The sequence below is a fragment of the Amborella trichopoda genome, chromosome 10 (assembly GCF_054954075.1).
Source record: "Amborella trichopoda isolate Santa Cruz 75 chromosome 10, AtrichopodaSantaCruz75HAP2 v2.0, whole genome shotgun sequence".
NCBI lineage: Eukaryota > Viridiplantae > Streptophyta > Magnoliopsida > Amborellales > Amborellaceae > Amborella > Amborella trichopoda.
In genome coordinates this window covers 5,043,872-5,062,224 of record NC_142345.1, presented here as the reverse complement: position 1 = coordinate 5,062,224, position 18,353 = coordinate 5,043,872, and the positions used below count along the sequence as shown (strand labels likewise).

The 18,353-nt window shown below is 38.2% G+C and overlaps 2 protein-coding genes across 4 annotated transcripts; one reads left to right on the top strand and one right to left on the bottom strand.

Moving 5' to 3' along the window:
• Nucleotides 1-216: 216 nt before the first annotated feature.
• Nucleotides 217-10,169, top strand: LOC18434692 (uncharacterized). 3 transcript variants are annotated; one of them, XM_006844755.4, is made up of 8 exons: nucleotides 217-541; nucleotides 2,980-3,110; nucleotides 3,304-3,381; nucleotides 3,492-3,536; nucleotides 3,763-3,807; nucleotides 3,930-3,981; nucleotides 9,263-9,359; nucleotides 9,709-10,169. In XM_006844755.4, the coding sequence occupies exons 1-8, from the start codon at nucleotides 427-429 to the stop codon at nucleotides 9,872-9,874; spliced, it is 729 nt and encodes a 242-aa protein (XP_006844818.1). In that variant the 5' UTR covers nucleotides 217-426; the 3' UTR covers nucleotides 9,875-10,169. The 3 variants fall into 3 exon arrangements, with proteins under 3 accessions (XP_006844818.1, XP_020523226.1, XP_088706595.1); XM_020667567.2 differs by having other exon boundaries at nucleotides 220-541; nucleotides 9,552-10,169; XM_088850469.1 differs by having other exon boundaries at nucleotides 282-541; nucleotides 3,296-3,381.
• Nucleotides 10,170-15,469: 5,300 nt separating this feature from the next.
• On the bottom strand, nucleotides 15,470-17,470 carry LOC18434693 (nicotianamine synthase). Its single transcript, XM_006844756.4, has one exon. The coding sequence runs from the start codon at nucleotides 16,627-16,629 to the stop codon at nucleotides 15,745-15,747; it is 885 nt and encodes a 294-aa protein (XP_006844819.1). The 5' UTR covers nucleotides 16,630-17,470; the 3' UTR covers nucleotides 15,470-15,744.
• Between the last annotated feature and the right edge of the window lie 883 nt (nucleotides 17,471-18,353).

Sequence of the window (18,353 nt, the reverse complement as noted above, 5' to 3'; positions counted from 1 at the left end):
CCATAGCCCTTGCCACCTCTACGCAAATGCAGTTAGAATAATGCATGCCTTGACATCTAGAGTTCCATTTCTACTAGATCCCACATTAACATTAAAAAAAAAAAAAAAAACTTCCTCTTGCATATGTATATATACTAGCATCTATTGTTCTATTCCCACTAGGTCCCACATTAATGTTAAAAATTTATATAAATACATTTATATAGTTTTATATAAATATATCTATGAAAAAAAATTTATATAAATTTATATAAATAAGGAGTAGCACAATGTTACTTATTACCATTGCCTTATTTAACAAGGAATACCAAGATTTCTATCCACTTTTGTTGCCACCACCGATCGCAACAATGGCTACTCCGATGTCAGGCATGGCAGTGCAGGGCAATTGAATAAATACTATTGAGAATTAAGAGTGGTAGAACCATGGCAGCTTCAGAGTTTAGCAGATTCACTCAGCTGAATGAGCCCAAACATTTTGATGCCATCGCCACTCCCGACGGTTTCTTCTCGATCTGCGGTTTCGGTTCTCTCCTCTCCGGTTCGTTACTATTTATATTAGGATCCGGTTTTTATGTCCTACCAGACGCCATTATTCGACTGCATCCCTTGATACATTCACTGTCTCTTTGCAATGGGCAACAGAGATGTATTTGAATCTCAATTTCTCGGGGCCATCTCCATCGTTAATGAATAGTGGATGAGTTGAGGATGGAGTTGAACAATTTTGCCCCATGACACACAACACTTTTCCTTTATATCATGTCTCTCTTTATTTCTACCCAAACTATATTGAGAGATGATTCTATAAGTTGGCTTCTAGTGCAGTGTAAGCCAAATAACTGAGATTCATAGAAATCACCTCATGTTTTCCTTAAAAATTTTTTAGATTTTTTATAACCATTTGGGCAAATTTTGTCACCGGAACCTTACTTTTTCGAAACGAATAATTTATTATAGATTCATTTCTTTCTCAGTCAATCTGAGTTGCTCTGACTATACTATAAGACATAAAACAGGTATTTTTTTTCTACTATCTTCTTAGTTGTCTTCTTAATGTAGTGAATTAAGATTTTTTGTGCCTTTGTATTGTTTTATGTGCAATGGTAAATAAGATGAAATTAAAAGTCAGTGTGGAGATTGTTGTAATTTTTTCTGGTAATAAGGTCCTATTGTTCAAACTACTACTATGTGATCCTTGTGAAACTTAGTAAATTTATCATCATATTAGAGTTCAAAACCCAATTTCAGGGTTCCTTGAGCCAAATCTCTGCATTTGCAGGTCAAAAAAAAATAATGCTTTACAGTTAGGCATTCATTATGAAGTAGGATTTTTGGGTCTCTCACACATGTGAGATCTGATTCACATGTGAAATATGTGGGGACATAGAAGACTGAAGGCCCAAGGTTTATATCCCTCTCATCTGGATGAGTCCATTGAGACCCCACAAGTTCTTTTAGATTTCAGAACCCTTGGGAGTTTTTCCAAGAAAAAAAGACTAATATAGGCTTTTTTTGGTTTTTTTTCTCTGACACATTGTTTGACATTCTTTACTTTTTCTTTGATTCAAGTGACAGTGTTAACAAATTTTTTAAAAAAGAAAGAATTACTACTGTGGCCATTGCATTGTCATATCATATTGTCTCCTGTCCCTTGGGAAAAAGATAAATCAACCCAGCGCAATATCAGTGCTTAGCTACACTTTACAGATATAGAGATCAGTCCTTTCTGTGCTTACTTTAGTGAAGCATACTTGGCTTGGTTTATGGCAAGTTGAGACTTTGGAATGACCAAGAGTCTGCTAATCCAGATCCTATAAAATTAGAAATCTCCTCATCTATAAAGAACTAGTGCCTAATTTTCTTCAATATTATAGATCTATACAATGTGTACTTGTAAGCACGTCTGTGTCGTGTGTGTGCGCTTGTACTAAGAATAAGCAATATTATATGAATTGTATATCATGAATCTAAATAATGTGTATACGTGCTACGTACATTATGAATTTAGATAGATGTGCAGAATTGCAAATTGAATATATTGTTAGCTTAAAGTTTTAGCCATGGAGTTCAGGAATGATAAACTTCCGGGATGTGATTAAGGAACTACTTAATGCTGATGTTAGTAATAGGCTGATGTTTTGTTTTCATTATACAAGGCCCACGTGGGGACTTCAATTTTCCATTTGTGTCCATGCGATTCTTCTTTACTTTCTTGATATTTTTGGATAAACTTTTTTATGTACTTCCCGAACAAAAAAGAAGATACAAGTATACACTTGTTCTTGTATGCCAGACACTTGTATGATTCAAAATTGATCCAATCTACTCAAATGGACATTCATACAAGTTATGAAATGTAAAGTACGATAACAGCTGGAAAACATAGAGCGACATAGCAAATCCACAAAGACATTCACGAATTGATACATAAAGGAGAAAGAAGAATAACTCATCTCACTACAACAAAAACCTACAATGTGCTTCCAAGTAGTGTGACTTATAGTAAAGGGATTTATTCTATCATGTATTGTCTAATGATTCTGTTTATAGGTTTGATGTATATATGTTCCTATGTTTCTACATTTGTTACATATTTAATAGTTCTTATGCAAACGGTCACTTGATCTGCTGGGCTCAATTTTGCTTTTCAGGTTCTATCTTATATTAGAGACTTGATTTTTTTCTTTTGAATTTATTCATGACAAATTGAGTGGAGTAGTTGGTTTTAAACCTTCAATTGTTCAAGATTAAATTTTGTTCGATATACAGACTTCCAATACTCCATGCATGCTTCTCCTGTTAATTTTTCAGTTCCTTGTACTTAATTCTTGAAGCGAGACAAAGTTCTCATTAGTTTACACTGTGGAGCTTAGATCTGTGGTTAATGGATGATGTTTCATTTCATTAGTTTCTGTGTTTCAACAATGTTCACATTTATTCAATCTTTAACTGTTGTTCTCAATCTTCTCAAACCAGAAAGGAGTGCACGTGGTACATTCCCAGGGTTGAGAAACTTTAGAATTGCTGCCTTGCGTGATTTTAGACGAATTTATGCTCATGTTGCTGCATTTTTCTATGACCGTGGGATAGCAAAGGAGGATACAAAGGTTAAATTACATAAATCATTTAAATTACATAAATCATGTGTTTTTCCTTGTTCATATCTGTTCTTGAACCATCAATGTCACTATTTTTTTTTTTTTGACTTGGTTGACCTCAATGTGACTAATTTTTTAAGTTTCTAACCAGAAAAAATTGTACATCTTAGTGATCCATTTGATCCATATTTAAGTGTTGCAGGAAATTTCAAGCATGAGCACAGAACCATGTCCTGGAGGATATCTTATTATTACCGTCTTTGAGGTACCAAAGTCAGAGGTAAAGATAATTGCAATCTATGTCTATTTTTCTCCATCCTTTGTTAGATAAATGAAGTCTATGCCATTCTTTAAGCATGAGTGTTTGTTTTCTTTCTTTGAGTTCAACAGGCTGTAGCTCTTATGGAGAGGGAGTCTGAGTTTCGTTACATAGTTGTAAGTTGGGTAAAATAAGTCAAGCTCTATTTTCCTATTGTGAATGTTATATTTGTTAAACAATGGATAATAATTTCACTCAAATTGTTCACTGAATCATTAAATGTTTACCTTTATTTACAATTATCTAATAATAATACTAATAATAATAAATTACCTCGATCTACAATGAATACATAATATTCAATTCCCTGGGAACCCACCTAATAATGAAGTGTTTCAACAGGTCATCCCAGAGGAATTAGATGGGAAACCTTTTACTCATCCAGCGGTAAGTTTGAAAGTTACCAAGTGGATCATAACTTTTGTTATTCTAGGATACTGGTCCATGACTTTTCTCTTTAAGCATCCTTATTCTCTTTCTTTCATTGGTGCTTCTTGTCACTTGTGCAGGTTCTATGTGCGAGGTATAGCGATGAAGAGTTTTTCCATGAGAGATGCAAAGGTAATGACCAGCATCTATAATCATATCCAGTGTGATATTTCTCTGTTTTTAAAGATGGACTCAAATCAGGGAATCCTATTGCAATTTAACTTGATAAGACATGAATTGAGTTATAAGAGAATTGTTCAACTCTTACAAAGAGTTCTGTACTCAGCCTTGTCCTTTGTCAACTAGGGCGAGTCTTGAGTGAAATTTGGTGGACATGTGAAGGAATATCTCAGGAAGATACTGTCCAAATTTCATAGATATAGACACAATTTGAGGGTTTTATGAAATCCGGATCGAATTGTTGTTTGAGTAATCTGCCTGACATCAATGAATTTTGAATTCTTGGCTGCAATCAACAAAAGACTACCTAATGGTCTTACTAATGAGATGAAACTTTGTAGTTTGGTAGATAAATGTATAAAAAAACTTTAGTTAAAATTTCATTCAATTTGGGCATAGATAGGGGGTCCAATTTAGTGAAACTCAGTGGTTGGGCCTGATTTCTCGTCGTCCCGGATCGGCCCGGATATGGGTAACCCGGTCGGAGGAATCCTTTCTCAAACAGCCCCGAGGCCCACGCATGTGTGCTTGTAGTGCGGATAGGCACTAACAAAGAGAGATTTTGATTGACAATGAAGGGCTCGCGCACCTACCGTGCCGTTTCGGGTTCGCGGGATGTGTCCGGGCGATTTGCCCTCTTAGATCATTTCGAAAACCCTCCGGCTGTCCTTGCAGCTTGGTTTGAATTTGACTCCCTCGCTTCCCTACGCAGCACTTGGATCCACACACTAAAAATGGTCTTCAGGGTATACTTTTTGGGGTCTCCTCCTATTGGTAATATGGTAAATTTTAGGTCTAAACTAAGGGTAAGAGGGGTGATGGATGTGTGTTCAGCGCAGTGTAGGTGCAAATGGGTGAAGTGCAGGGGGAAATGTGTGAAAGGGGTGCGTAAGAGAGTGGAGATAGGAGTGTGGAGTAGAGAGAAAGGGCATGTAATGTGAGTGTGAGTGAGACATGCAAGGGAGAGAGTGTGTGATGTGAGTGTGTGAGTGAGAGTGTGAGTATGAGTGTGTGAGTGAGATTGTGAGTGTGTGAGTGAGAGTGTGTGTGATTATGAGTGTGTAATGTGAGTGAGAGTGTGTAAGTGTGTGTGTGAGTGGGACTTACGTGTAAAAGAGAGAGCGTGATGTGAGTGTGAGTGTGTGGTGGAGAGAATGTGTGATGTGAGTTTGAGAGGGGCTTATGTGTAAGAGAGAGAAAGTGTGTGATGCGAGTGTGAGTATGTGGTGGAGAGATGGAAGTGTGTGGTGTGAGTGTGTGATGTGAGAAAGAGGGAGAGAATAGTGACGTACTAGAGAGGGAAAGGAAAGGGGGTGGCTCGTGAGAGGGGGAGAGATAAGGTTAATTTGACGGGGCCACGCGTTGGGGCATGCCCAAGTTTATCAAAGGATAGGGAAGAGAAGCAAATGAAAGATTGACATGAGAGGGGTAGGTGCGGCTTTTACATGCGTGTAGGGAAAATGGGGTAGAGAGAGAAAGAAGAGAGAGAGAAGGGGGAGAGGAGAGAAGATCTTGCGTGCATGTAGGTAAAATGGGGTAGAGAGAGAAAGAAAGAAGAGAGAGAAGTGGGAAAGGAGAGAGAATAGGCTTGGACTGGAAGGGGTAGTTTCTCTCTCTACCAAAAATATTTCTCTCCTCTTCACTTGATCTAGAACTTATGAGCAAAGCAAGAAAATAAACTAAGAAATTGCTCTCAAATGCTCAAGTTTTCATAAAATGATCGAGCCTTTTTACAAATGTCCTAAACTTGTTTATATAGAACAACCACCAAACATGGTTGGAGGTCAAAACTAAGTCAAATTGTAGCAAAATACAATTAAATGGAATTAAAAGAAAATCCCGGTTTTGGACATAATGACCAAAATACCCCTTGGATCTTTGAGCAAATGACAAAACCATTCATCCCTGAGGGGCCTCTTGCTATTACTAGACTTCGGGAGTTTTTTCGAACACTTGCGGCGGTGATTTGGGCGATCAATCATCATAGAATTGATGCCTGATCCATCACGAACATTTTGATGCCCTTTGATCGTCTTGAAACGGATTTTTTATGATGGGGCAAAAATCCGGCCAAATCCATAAATTTCAACCACCAATCCAGTGCGATCCATGATGTTCCGGGTCCACATTTTGATAACAAATTAAAAAGGACGTTGTCATGATCATTTTGTACCGAATTTTGTCCATTTTGGTTTCCGTTTGAGCATATCCCCAATTTGGGAAGTCACCGAAAAGTGTGATTCCAGCGACCGAAAAATCTTACAATTTTCAACCTTTAAATTCACACTATCCAGCCTTCAATTGAGCTCAAACATTATGCCGAATTGTAGCCCTTCGCGATGTGGTCGTAACGTACCCATATTTGCGATGATCCGACACTCGGATCTCAAGTTATGACTTCACGAAGTATGGGATGTCTTCTTTAAAAATTATGATTTTCATGTTCTTGGGCTCATCTTCTCTCTAGAAATTCTCTCATCTCGGGCCATGTCATGACGTGTGCCATATGTCAAAACGACTGGGTTGTCGAGACCTAGCTCGCGTCCGAATTTGAGCATGTTTCAACTCAAAGCGAACGAGTTATGAGTATTTGAAAAATCATCCCGAGAGGTAAAAACACAGTTTTATGGAAACTGGTTCACCGAGGCTACACCACAATAGTGTAAAACCCACCATTTTATGGTAATTTGGATCTAGAATGGTCTGGAAGGTCCAATTGAGCTCAAATTTGGTCCCTAGGGGTTTTTCGAAGATCCGGATCCAATGGCGGTGGTCTGGTATTGTTTTGAGGCTCCGAAAATAGGGTTGTAGTTATAAGGTCCCTTTTCAACATGATAGGAACCGGATTTGAGAACCGAGTTTCGTCTTGATCATATCAAAACTTATCGGAATTTAATGAAACTTTGTGAGCGTCCTTAGGGCATCCCAAACTACCCTTTTCATCCCCTTTGAAACCGTTCTAGTTCTTTTCTAGAGCTTGCCCAGTTTTAGGCTTATTTTGCAGTGTTTCATGGTCTGGCAGTATCTTGGGTACTGGCAGGACCAGGTTGTTACTGGCTCTCTCTTTATGCGTCTCGGGCTTATGCGTCTCGGGGATACAAGTACGTCAAAAATGACGTATAACACTCCGACCTCAGCTGGGTCAGACCTCTGCCAGTTTCTGAGCCCGGCTGAGATTTGCAATATCCCAAACCGCTTGTCCTAGCCCCCGAAAACCCATCTTAATAAACTTATTTTGAGCTTAAATTTTCTGAGTTGATTGAGTAATTTCTTGGAATGTATCTTTAAAATTTCATCTGGTTTAGACACTGATAAGGGATTCAACTAAATTAAATACAGCCCACTGTCACTCTGTCATCTTCATCTGATCGACCACTCTCTGCAAAATGCTTGACTGCATCGAGCTCAATAGACTACCTTAATGTTATCGGTTCAAACTGAAATTTTGTGGATTGTTATAGATTGGTCTCAAGTCCATTGTCAGTTTTTGTCTGACAGATTGCACTTTGCAAAATGATGGCGGTCAACAAAGTGATACCTTAATGATCTCTTTTTGAGATGAAATTTGGTTGCTACTTGGGGAATATCTCCAAAACCTGCTGTCTAAATCTCACGCAATTTGATAAGGGGTTCAACGATTGTCAATTTACATTGCTAACCGCAGTGAAGGCCCAGTTCGAGCTGTCTGACTGCTGCAATTTTTCAAATTCCATGGTTTTTTTACTAAATCCAGTTTGGATAAGTTTGGGCTGGTTCATGAATCCTTCTTTGATAAATATTTGACCATTTTGAATGAGTTTCTGGTCTTTAAGGTGTTATTGCTTATCTCCTTTGACCCAAATTTGCGGGATTTATCCATCAATTATGAGTTTTCTGAACTTAATAAACCAGATCCCATAATACCTTACTAATGAAGCCATCATAAATCTACTAAGCATTATTGTGCATGGGTACATGCTTGTAAGCTCTTTCTTTTTAAATGAACTCTCAACTTGTCGCAGATTCCCTATTTAATTGGCATTGCCATTGAATTTCGAGAAAGCCTTTTGACCTCCAGGACTGGACTTCAATAACCTCAGAGGCACCAGAGCCCTGTGCAAATTCTGCTTCTTACTACAAAGCCTCCTGATCAATCCAGCATCACCATCTTCAATCTACAAAGAAAACCTTAGCAACCTCAACAATTAAGAAAACCATAGTTATCTCTCATACAGACTTCCACTATGCTAGTTTCTGCTTTAAAGGGTAGACAACCTTTTATCGAAGTTTCTTCACCAAAATCACCCAAAAGAAATATTTGAGATTAGTGTGATCGTCTGTTGATTTTCACCCCTTAATTTTGGACGTAAATCCTACAAAACAATTAGAATGAGGCATTCAGAGAGATGACAATTCGATATTTTGATGCACTTTACTCGTTTAACATCATATTCCTGTAGTATTCTCTTTTCTATCACTTACTTCTTCTCCCAATGCCAGACAATGATGTATATATTAGATAATTGTATTGAACTTCTAGTTTCATTTTTCCCTTACATTTTAAATTACAAATTAACTGAAAAGATACAACAAGAGTAACACAATAATTCACAAATTAACTGAAAAGATACAACAAGAGTAACACAATTATTTTATAAGATCTTAGAGGTAATTTGCTTGCTTGGTTCTCTTTTTTTTTGTTTTGGTCCTCAATATCTTCAATTTTAATTAGGGCAAGCTTTCTATGCTTCCCCTTCCGCATAAAACTTGTATACTTGCCCTTATCCAACCGTCCATTCTGAATGGAAGGCTAAGATTTCCCCAATCACAATGTCACGTCCCTACATTATTTTATTTTTAATTTTTTTTCTATAAACTATTTTGACACCAAATTTTGGACGTCCAATGCTCTATTAAACTCTCACTAGCGAAAAATATAAAAACAATAGTTTCAATAAAATACAATGACCAAAATACCCTTGAAAGTTTCAAGGGGTATTTTGGTAATGATATTTTATCGAAAAATTATTTTTAATATGTTTTATAGGTGCGCCCTAATGAGAAGATGGCATACAATTTGTATAAAAAAACTAAAAATAAAATACTTTGAAATGTTGGATCTAAGATCAAATGGTGAGTGGCTATCTTGATCAAAATTGGACGGCTGGATGGTTGGGGAAGCATGGATCTTCTATGCTGTAGGGGAAGTATAGAAACCTTTCCCTTTTAATTACACAACTCTTTTCTCCTTCAGGGAATAAGGACATCTATTTCAAACATTATGGACGTGTAAACATTTACCAAATCTGGCGGAATGATATCTTGCCTTGCCGGGTTTATCTTCGACACTGGTACGTTTTTTCCCTTTTCTCTATTAGATTATCTTTCAAAATACTACCTAAATTTTAGCTAGAAAGGCAATACATGATCTTAGAAAGGGTTGTCTAGTGAGAGCTACATAAAAAACGTAGTATCTCTATGAGATGATTATATTGCAAGATACCAGAAACAGGTAATTTCTGTGTGGTCTGCTTTAAGAGCAGTGATGCCATGAACAGAGTAAAGAGAAGAGAACAATTGGCTTGTTGCTGGAGTTCATATATTCCATACAACATCTGGGCACAATTCTGTTGCCATGGTGGAGGATGTTGCCTGATAGAAGGGAAAACAGCTGACTGAGTATGCATGCTTTTTTTCTAGTGTGTTGGCAGCAAAGAACCTAAGTGAAGCAGCATATGATAATTTTTTGGATCATACTTTCCTTGGCGATCGAAAGACAACCATTCGGGAGTACTTGGGCTCAGCTGGCTCAGGCATCATGGAAGAGGAACCTCCTGATTGTGTCAAGGGTAGATATGATGGCTGATCTCAGAAGTAATGAGTTGGACAATAGTACTTGGATGGATAATTATTCCAACTGAAACTAATAGGGCTGCCTCATCCAATTGTAAAATTGCAGGTGTCGTGCAATTCAAAGAATGTAATATGATTAAGTAAAACTAAATATGTACTTGCTCATTTATTCACCCAAAAAAAACATGTGCTTTCTTCTTTGAAGTGAATCCACTGCGATGGATGAAATTATTGTATGTTGTACTCAAAACTTGGCACATTGCTATTCTGAAGTTGCAAATGAAATAAGGGGTTGTTGGGAGTCAAAATATCTCATCCTGAAATGTGTAGTATGGAAAATCTCAATTTGATGCTCTGCAGTTTTGTAGTCCTTCTTAGCCTTTAATTGCCACCTGCCTCGCGTAATAAGTTTTTTCCATGTTTTTCTATACATTTTTATGATCATTCTGGTTTTGAATGGCAGATCTGCATGTTCTATACAGTTTGATGATGTACATGTTCTTCAAAAGTTGACTACTCACTGCTGCAATTACCAGTTAATCTAAAGTTGCATTGTTTATGTTTGGGTGTCATCTGCAAAATAGAGCTCCTTTAATCTTCTTAGGGCCTTGGGATTTTTATTTTTATTTTTTTTGGATCAACTTCAAACATAACTTGATATAGCTAGCAGAATTCTGTACAAATTGTGGTGGTAGCAATGGATCCTGACAGTCTGTAGGTTCACATGGGCACATAAACTTAAGGAATCATGCATAGGTAATTATTCAGTATTGTTATGATAAGAGATTATCACAGAGGTGTGATTGTCAATAACTAAGTCATGCATATTGGTACTTGTCAGTGATACGATCACCAGAGTTTGCAGGCTGCTTATTGATTACGTATCGTCTATTCATTGAACTCGTGACTTTTGTGGGTTAGGTTAAAGTAATTCTGGCCAGGTTGATTATGTGAGGCAAATTGAGATTGACGAGTTCCAACTCAACTGGAACTCTATTGGTAAGACAATGGCACAAGTCAATTGCTTGAAGCAAATGTGAACTCCTTGTTGGCGGCACGTGGATTATCCAGTTGAGGCCAAATATGATTAACTTGTTGGGGCCAAAGAAGGTTGTTCATGACCATTAGGTTCAGTTAGTCACAGTTATTATTGGTTCAAAGTGCAAACTGATTCATGTGAAAGTAAAAAATATAACAAATGCTAGGACCACACTCTCCATGCCATTAAATCCCCTTTAGACCTTAACCCTCTTCCATGTAGACATGCAATGTAATCAGGGCTATAAATCTTGGACCATGTTATAATTTCTAACGACACAGCCATCCGGTGTCCAATGTAGCTCTTCTACAATGCGCATCCACAAACACACATGCACGCACAAGGGTGACCATTTGTAGGACACACAAAGTGTGTGTAGGTGCACATGTAATTGAATCAAATTTATCTGTTTAATTTATGATTGCACTCCATGTCTGCTCCAATAATTAGCATGTCATAGACTTAATTTCTGTGGATGAAAAGCTAAGACATGGAATGCAAAGTCAGAGCTAAGAATAAACAGATCTCATTGTTGGAATTTGGAAAGACATGGGGCTGTGCAGGTGTGGTATTTGCAGTAGAAATGGAGTAATATATTGTCTTTCTAGACATTATTCTCTTTTACTTAATTGGAGCAACTTTATCATGAGATCATATTTCACTCATAGTGGATTCTTGTGAGGTTATGACCATTGCTCCCATTATCGTTGTGAGCAGATTGGTCCTTTTACTTGATCGCAGCTTTTGCTGCGACCATCATAACTTTTTCGGCCTTTCATTTTCTTCTTTCTCCTTTCCTGTTGATAATAAACTCGGTTGGTATTATAAATCCTACAAGGCAGTTGAGAGAGGACAAAGAGACCCCATATTCCCAAAGTATTACCTTCTAGATCGCTTTTCAAGTATGTGGCTGACTGTATCAATTGCGAAATAAGGGCTCAATTTCCATGTTTTAGTTGGAAGCATATGGTATCAATTGCAAAATAAGGGCTCAATTTCCATGTTTTAGTTGGAAGCATATAGTATCAATTGCAAAATAAGGGCTCAATTTCCATGTTTTAGTTGGAAGCATATAGATACTTTCTTATTCAAGCAATCCAGATGATATTTTCATGTGAGGTGTATTAATGAAAGGGCCGATTCCAGCAAAAAGGGACTATAGTTGCCACCATCTATGGGGGCAAACAATTTGCCATGTTTTTTAAATATGCCAATGTCACCTAGTCTCATATTGCCATAGGTTTTATTTAGGAATCTATTTAAAGCATGGGTATTTCATTTTTTGTACGCACTAAATTCCTTAACTGATGTGATGGTTACAGTTAGAGGTCACCATTATGGGATTATTGGAGAACTCGAGTGTAGATTCCAGCAAAAAGGGTCTATAGTTGCCACCATCTATGGGGGCAAACAATTTGCCATGTTTTTCAAACATGACAACTGTTGGCTATGTGGCCTTTCAAGGCCTTAAAGTCAAGAGTGCTATACTCAGTGGGAGTTAGAAAGAGACTGAATCTCGGTGCTTGGTGCATTGGGGCCCAGATTCATAGACCCCGAGTATTTAAGGCATTGAGAGTATACGTTTTGAGAGTGTGAACTCTCGAGGAGGTGTGAGGGTTACCTCTTAGTCAGGACTATATTGACTAGAATACTTCATAGTTGATATGATAAGCCAGGGCTTGGAGAAACCAATCGAGAATAATAGAACTCGAGTATTTAAAAGAGTATTCGCCCTGTATGGAATGGTCGGCTCATGGGACATGAGCTCGTATCCTAACACGAGACCGTTCCATGGCATGTGCACCCACAGGCGTATGGGGAAGCCAATCTTCTATAGTATTATCCGACTTAAAAGAGCAAGTGCACATGTGCTTTGAGAGAACCCCTGTATTTAAGTAGGAATATGTCCCACAGAGGTGCACTAGTAATCCATTGAACCCTTGGTAACGGGAAGCTCTGGCTCAACAACTTTGATGTGACCAATTATGTGTCCCTGCCATAGACTATGGAGCATAGGTCCATTGGGTCGGCTTGAGACACCGGTGAAACGTAATTTGGGTTAGCCCAATGGGAGATTCTGACTAGTGCTATAAGTCTAGAGATCTCATTTACCTTTGGCCCAAATTAATCTAAAATTGATGAGAAAAGATTTTATATTGATGAAAAATTGTGTAATAATGTTGAGAAATAATTTAGAGATTTTTTTGGGATTTTTGGAGAATTTTTTAGATTTTTTAAATAATAAAAAATGTGATTTTCAAATTTGTTTGATGTAAATACCAAACAAGGACATCCTATGGATGGGGATGCCACATGGATCGCTAGTGGCCATAAGGATGCCACGTGGCACCCCTACCTTCCCATTCGTGGATGACATCATGCTTATGTCATATTCATGTGGGGACCTATTTGTCATTAATTCTTTTGTTGGTATTATATTATAACATGTTATCTTGTTATTTACAGTGTTATATATTGTTATGACTTAAGTTTGATTTAAGTCATATTTCTTTTTTGCTCATATGTGCCATTTTTGGCATGTGTGAAGTCATGGGATTTTGATAATTAATTTGATTCATATTATTATCCACATATGACTTTGTAGCATGTGGGTATATCTTATGTGGCACCACCTTATGGGCTTGACTTATGTAAAACTTTAGTATTATTAAAATTCTATTGGTGGTGTCAAGATATTTTATTCACATGTGTGGATGCCCCATATTACCTTTATGTTCATGTCCTTATCTTTTATTGACTCTCACAAATTATTCAAAAACCATAGGCATAAGTGTAAACATGAATTTGGACTTAATAGAAAATAAAATATGGTGCTAAGGGCTTCAAGGTAAAATGACTATAAACCTAGGTTTTAAGGAGTGAAGGGTGTCAAAAGCTCATCCATTGATTTTGGTGATAAGATATGGATGAGTGGCTTGGATAAAAGCCTCATATGTACCATTGATCTAAGGCATCAAGGATTAAGATCAAATCCATCTTTATCATCTAAGTATAAAAGTAACTTATGGGATCAATTATAACCCTAACTTGAGTATTTACTTCAAGAGAGAGAGAGCTCCCTTGACAAAAATGTGGTCACCCATGAGACTATCTTCTTCCTTGAGCTTTCATTTGAAACCCTTCCATGGAGTAGTCCCTCATTTATGTGAACAAGCTCATACTATTGCTGCATTAAGGTATTGATTTTTCTTCTTATATTTTTAATTCTTACCTCATTTTCATTATCAAAACTTGCTGTATTTCTTAATTTATAGTAGCTTCTTCATTTTTGGTCACGAAAACTTGATATTTAAAGAGTCCCAAAGCAATAGTGTAGTCCATATATATAGTATGTGTAAACTAGCTTGTTTACTCCATGATCTTTAGAAGTTTCAACTTGATTTTCTTGATCTTATTTTTCTGAAATTTTTATTGAGAATATACAACTGATGAGAGGTTTGTTTCATCATATTTGAGCATATAAAATAGTCCCTTAAGTTCATTTTTTAATGTTGAAAAGTTCGTGTGGTCCCTTATGGATCACATGGTGCAGTTTCACCATAACTTCTTTATTTTGTGTAGTATCTCTCTCAAACTTTGAAGGGCTATTTTGATACAAGTCTTTCTCATGATTTGATCCGATTAAGTGAAATAAAAGTGATCATTTGCTTCCCATTGAATTAATCTCCTTGAGTTATTATTATCACACAAGCCTTAGACAATGGGACAAAATTAAGTCCTCAAAAGGCCCTTTCGTGGCCCGGGCACAAGGGGTTCAAACCATGGTTTCTCCATGTATGTTTGCATGTTAATTTGATGTATTTGCAATTATTACATGGATTTATGATTGGTTAAATTGAGTATGTTGTGTGAATGCGGAGATTGTTCTTTAATCTCGTGGTATGAGCTTTAATGCTATGCATTATTGTTTATGCGAATTGAAATCTTATTGGATTATTATGATCAAGTGTATGATGTGTACGAGACAATGTGATATATGACGAGGATGAAGAATGAAGATGGAATTATTATATAATTTTGATATAATGAGGAATTGCGAGTGCAAGTCATGGAAAATGTTGTAAGGATGTACATTATGAATATTTGAATATTGTATTGAGTTTAATTGTATTTTTTAGTAAGGAATTTGTAAGGGACCTATTAGGGTTGAATTTTATTATTCAAATGTGTATAAACCATTTTTGTAGGCTAGAATATATGTATTATGGTTTTGTATTTAGATATCCATGCATTTAAACCCTTGAGATTTTATACAATGGAAAATTTTTAAAAGATTGTATTTCTAGCCCATTAGTCTTATGTCACCAACAACAACTTCACCTAGTCTTATCTTGCCATAGTTTTATTTAGGAATCTATTAAGGCATGGGTATTACATTTCTTGTACGCACTAAATTCCGTAACCGATGTGATGGTTACAATTAGAGGTCACCGTTGTGGGATTATTGGAGAACTCGAGTGTATTTGGTTATTTCTAGAGATGGAAGGTGTTTGTGTGTCTAGTGCAATTGCATGATGTGGGGGCTCAGACAAGTTCATGCTACTTTAGTTTGCAAAAACCCTAAGTATCTTGTTTCAATGGAAAATGAAAGCTCTTCATTGCTGAAGAGAATGTGGCCTAGACTAAAACATGCAATCGCCTCTTGATTCCTCGTTGTGGTTCTGAAGAACTCCATGAGCTTCAATAATACCAGCATTGTAAGCAACATTATTCTTGAAAGACTTCACATATTAGTGATGGAGACTGACTGAATATGAGAAGAAATAAGGCAAAGGGTTCATCGCAACCCGATCTTGACAATGTCTACAAGTCATTGGATGGGGTCAGTTGCAGATTTTTTTGGCTAAAATTATGGAGTTGATGACTTCATTGGTGGGGTGAACCACATCCATGACACTGAAACCAGAGAGATCCTCTTCCTCCACAACTGGATACAGGAAGCTTCGGGAGCCATGTGCGCTCCGGACCAACAGTGTTGCTCCTTGCTTCATATGAGCTGCCAAGTGAGCAATGATCTGCGCCTTCTCCTCCCTGATCACCCCTACCAAGGCAGCCAAGATCACCATGTCATACTCTGCCACCGCATCCCCCTTCACCATCTTTGCATCGCATGTGTGGAAACTCATCCTTCCCAATAGGTCAGCATGGCCTCTCATGAGTGAGCTGCCCATAAGGTTGGCATGAGGGCTGATGTCATAGTTGTCGAAAAGGGTAGTTGGCATGTGGTGGAGGGCAAGCACGATGGAAGAGAGGGGCATGGGGCCAGAGCCCAGGAATGCCACATTCTTTGGCATGGGGATGTGGTTTGCCACCAAGGTCTCAAATTCAAGCACCGCAAGCTTGAGGTAGTTGGAGTAGTAAGGAAATATGTGTAGGCTGCTGATGGGTCTGGGGCAGCGGCCTATGAGGTCCGAGAAGTGAGCCTCCAGCTGGGATTCGGCTTCGGCGCAGAGGCAGACAAGTTTCGAGCGCACATCTTTGATGTCATTCTCAAGGCTGTCCATATCGAATGAGATGGGGAGGGTGCAGATGTGGACGAGGTGAGTGAAGAGAGCATTCACAGGCTTGCTTGGCTTGAGGCTCTCCAGTTTGGCAATCTCAGTGTAAATCTCTATCACTTTCTCTACAAGGTGACGTGGGGTCGATACTTCCCTCCCCAACCTGCCACTTCCCATCTCTCCTTCCACTGTCAACTCTTCTGAAGGCATTATCTTGGATTTGGTTGATGGTGAAGGATGTGGAGGGAGTCAGTGGCACTGGGTTTTATAATTTGGGGGAGTCCGTCTACCTTGCATGTGCTTCATAAACTTCATTTCTTTCTGGTTTAATTATAAAGGAATCCTGGTGAAGAGGTGCTTTCATGAAAGTGATAACTTTTTTAGGCCATTTGCATCGTCACAAATGCAATGGTGAATGTTCTTATGTTGATGAGTCACGAGCAACCTCATCAAGGGCCTACATATCTATGATCGTGTGTTTCTGCTTTTATCGGGCTCTCCTCATGAATGGAGCTGTTTACATTAATCATTCATGTACGCTTTCTGCTCATGTTGCCAATGTATGACCCGTTGATTGTAACACATTTCTCCTATTATATTGATCATGTTAGCATTGAGGCAACTTACATATTACAAACGAACTGCATGCCTATTCACACTGCATCGCATTTCTTGTAGTTGTGTGAACCGAGCCAAACAATTGAAACTAATTGCAAAAAAAGGAACATCAAAATTAATCTTTTTCTTCAAAAATTCCCAGCATGACTGAGTTGACGACATGAACAGTAAAGAAATATGATGCGAACCACCATCAGAAAAAAGACAATGGTGGGGTTGTCTGTCCACTACCTTTATCTGTGTAGTGGCATTGAAACTTTGAAGATCAAGACTACTCCCTATAATAATTTATCGAAGGAAATGAATGATGACATACATACTTCACCCTGGACACTCTGAGAGAGAGACACCCTCCCTTTTAAAATGGATGTGGAAAACCTACACTGTTGTTTCAGGTAAAAGTGCTGGATCTATGAGGACATATGATCACATCTTCCCCGTGCTTTGTTTTTTGCTACCTTTTACCTACTATTACTATAGGAGGACGATCAAGTGGGCTGCCCTTCCTGTCATTTTGCCAAAGTCCAAAACATTCTTAGTAGTTGACTGCTTCACAGCCCTCTGTAGTGCGCATGCAACAATGCTAATTTGCTTTTCTTTTTGTATCCCCACTAGCGGGAGAAAAAGGTTAGAAATGATGGAATCAATTGAAATATGGAAAAGCATATGACATGACTATTTAGCTTGGGCACAGAAAGGTCTGAATCATCTCTAACTCCAAGATGTAAAATTGATCGGCTGTGTGTGAATCCGCCCGAAATCCAAAAAATAAGAAGGGAAAATTACAAAAAAACACCTAAAAATGAACTATCTATGCAACTTACCCCCACCCCAAACTTTTCTCACACTTTTTTCCCCCAAACTACCTTTCCTCGCAAAAACCCCCCAACCCAAAAGTAACATGAAATAAGACTAAAGTACCCTCGTTTCTTTTCACATGGCCTTTTCTCTCGTGTTTCCCATAGTAAAGACGCGCTCTGGTAGCCCCAATGTTCGCTCCGTAGTACTTAGTCTGACCCACAGCGCTCCGGCATTCTGATAACTCGCTCCAGCAATGCAACCACGCGCTCCGGCAATGAAGCCTCTGGAGCCACAGCACTTCGGCAATGGAGGACTGCATTTTAGCAGTCCGAATGCGCACTTTGATAGTCGCAATGTGTGCTCCGGCAGTGCTTTGTCTGACCCACAGCACTCTGGCATATTGAGAACTGCGCTTCGGCAGTCTGCATGGGCGCTTTGGCAATCCCAATGTGCGCTCCGGTAGTCATTTGTTTGACCCACAGCTCTCAGGCATTTTAAGAACGCGTGCCGGCAAT

What these genes read in the sequence shown, in the direction of transcription:
- LOC18434692 (XM_006844755.4), top strand. Translation starts at nt 427, where the DNA reads ATGGCAGCTTCAGAGTTTAGCAGATTCACTCAGCTGAATGAGCCCAAA. An exon ending in TAGCAAAGGAGGATACAAAG is followed by an intron (nt 3,111 to 3,303) that starts GTTAAATTACAT and finishes TAAGTGTTGCAG; the next exon opens with GAAATTTCAAGCATGAGCAC. An exon ending in CTGAGTTTCGTTACATAGTT is followed by an intron (nt 3,537 to 3,762) that starts GTAAGTTGGGTA and finishes GTGTTTCAACAG; the next exon opens with GTCATCCCAGAGGAATTAGA.
- LOC18434693 (XM_006844756.4), bottom strand. Translation starts at nt 16,629, where the DNA reads ATGCCTTCAGAAGAGTTGACAGTGGAAGGAGAGATGGGAAGTGGCAGG.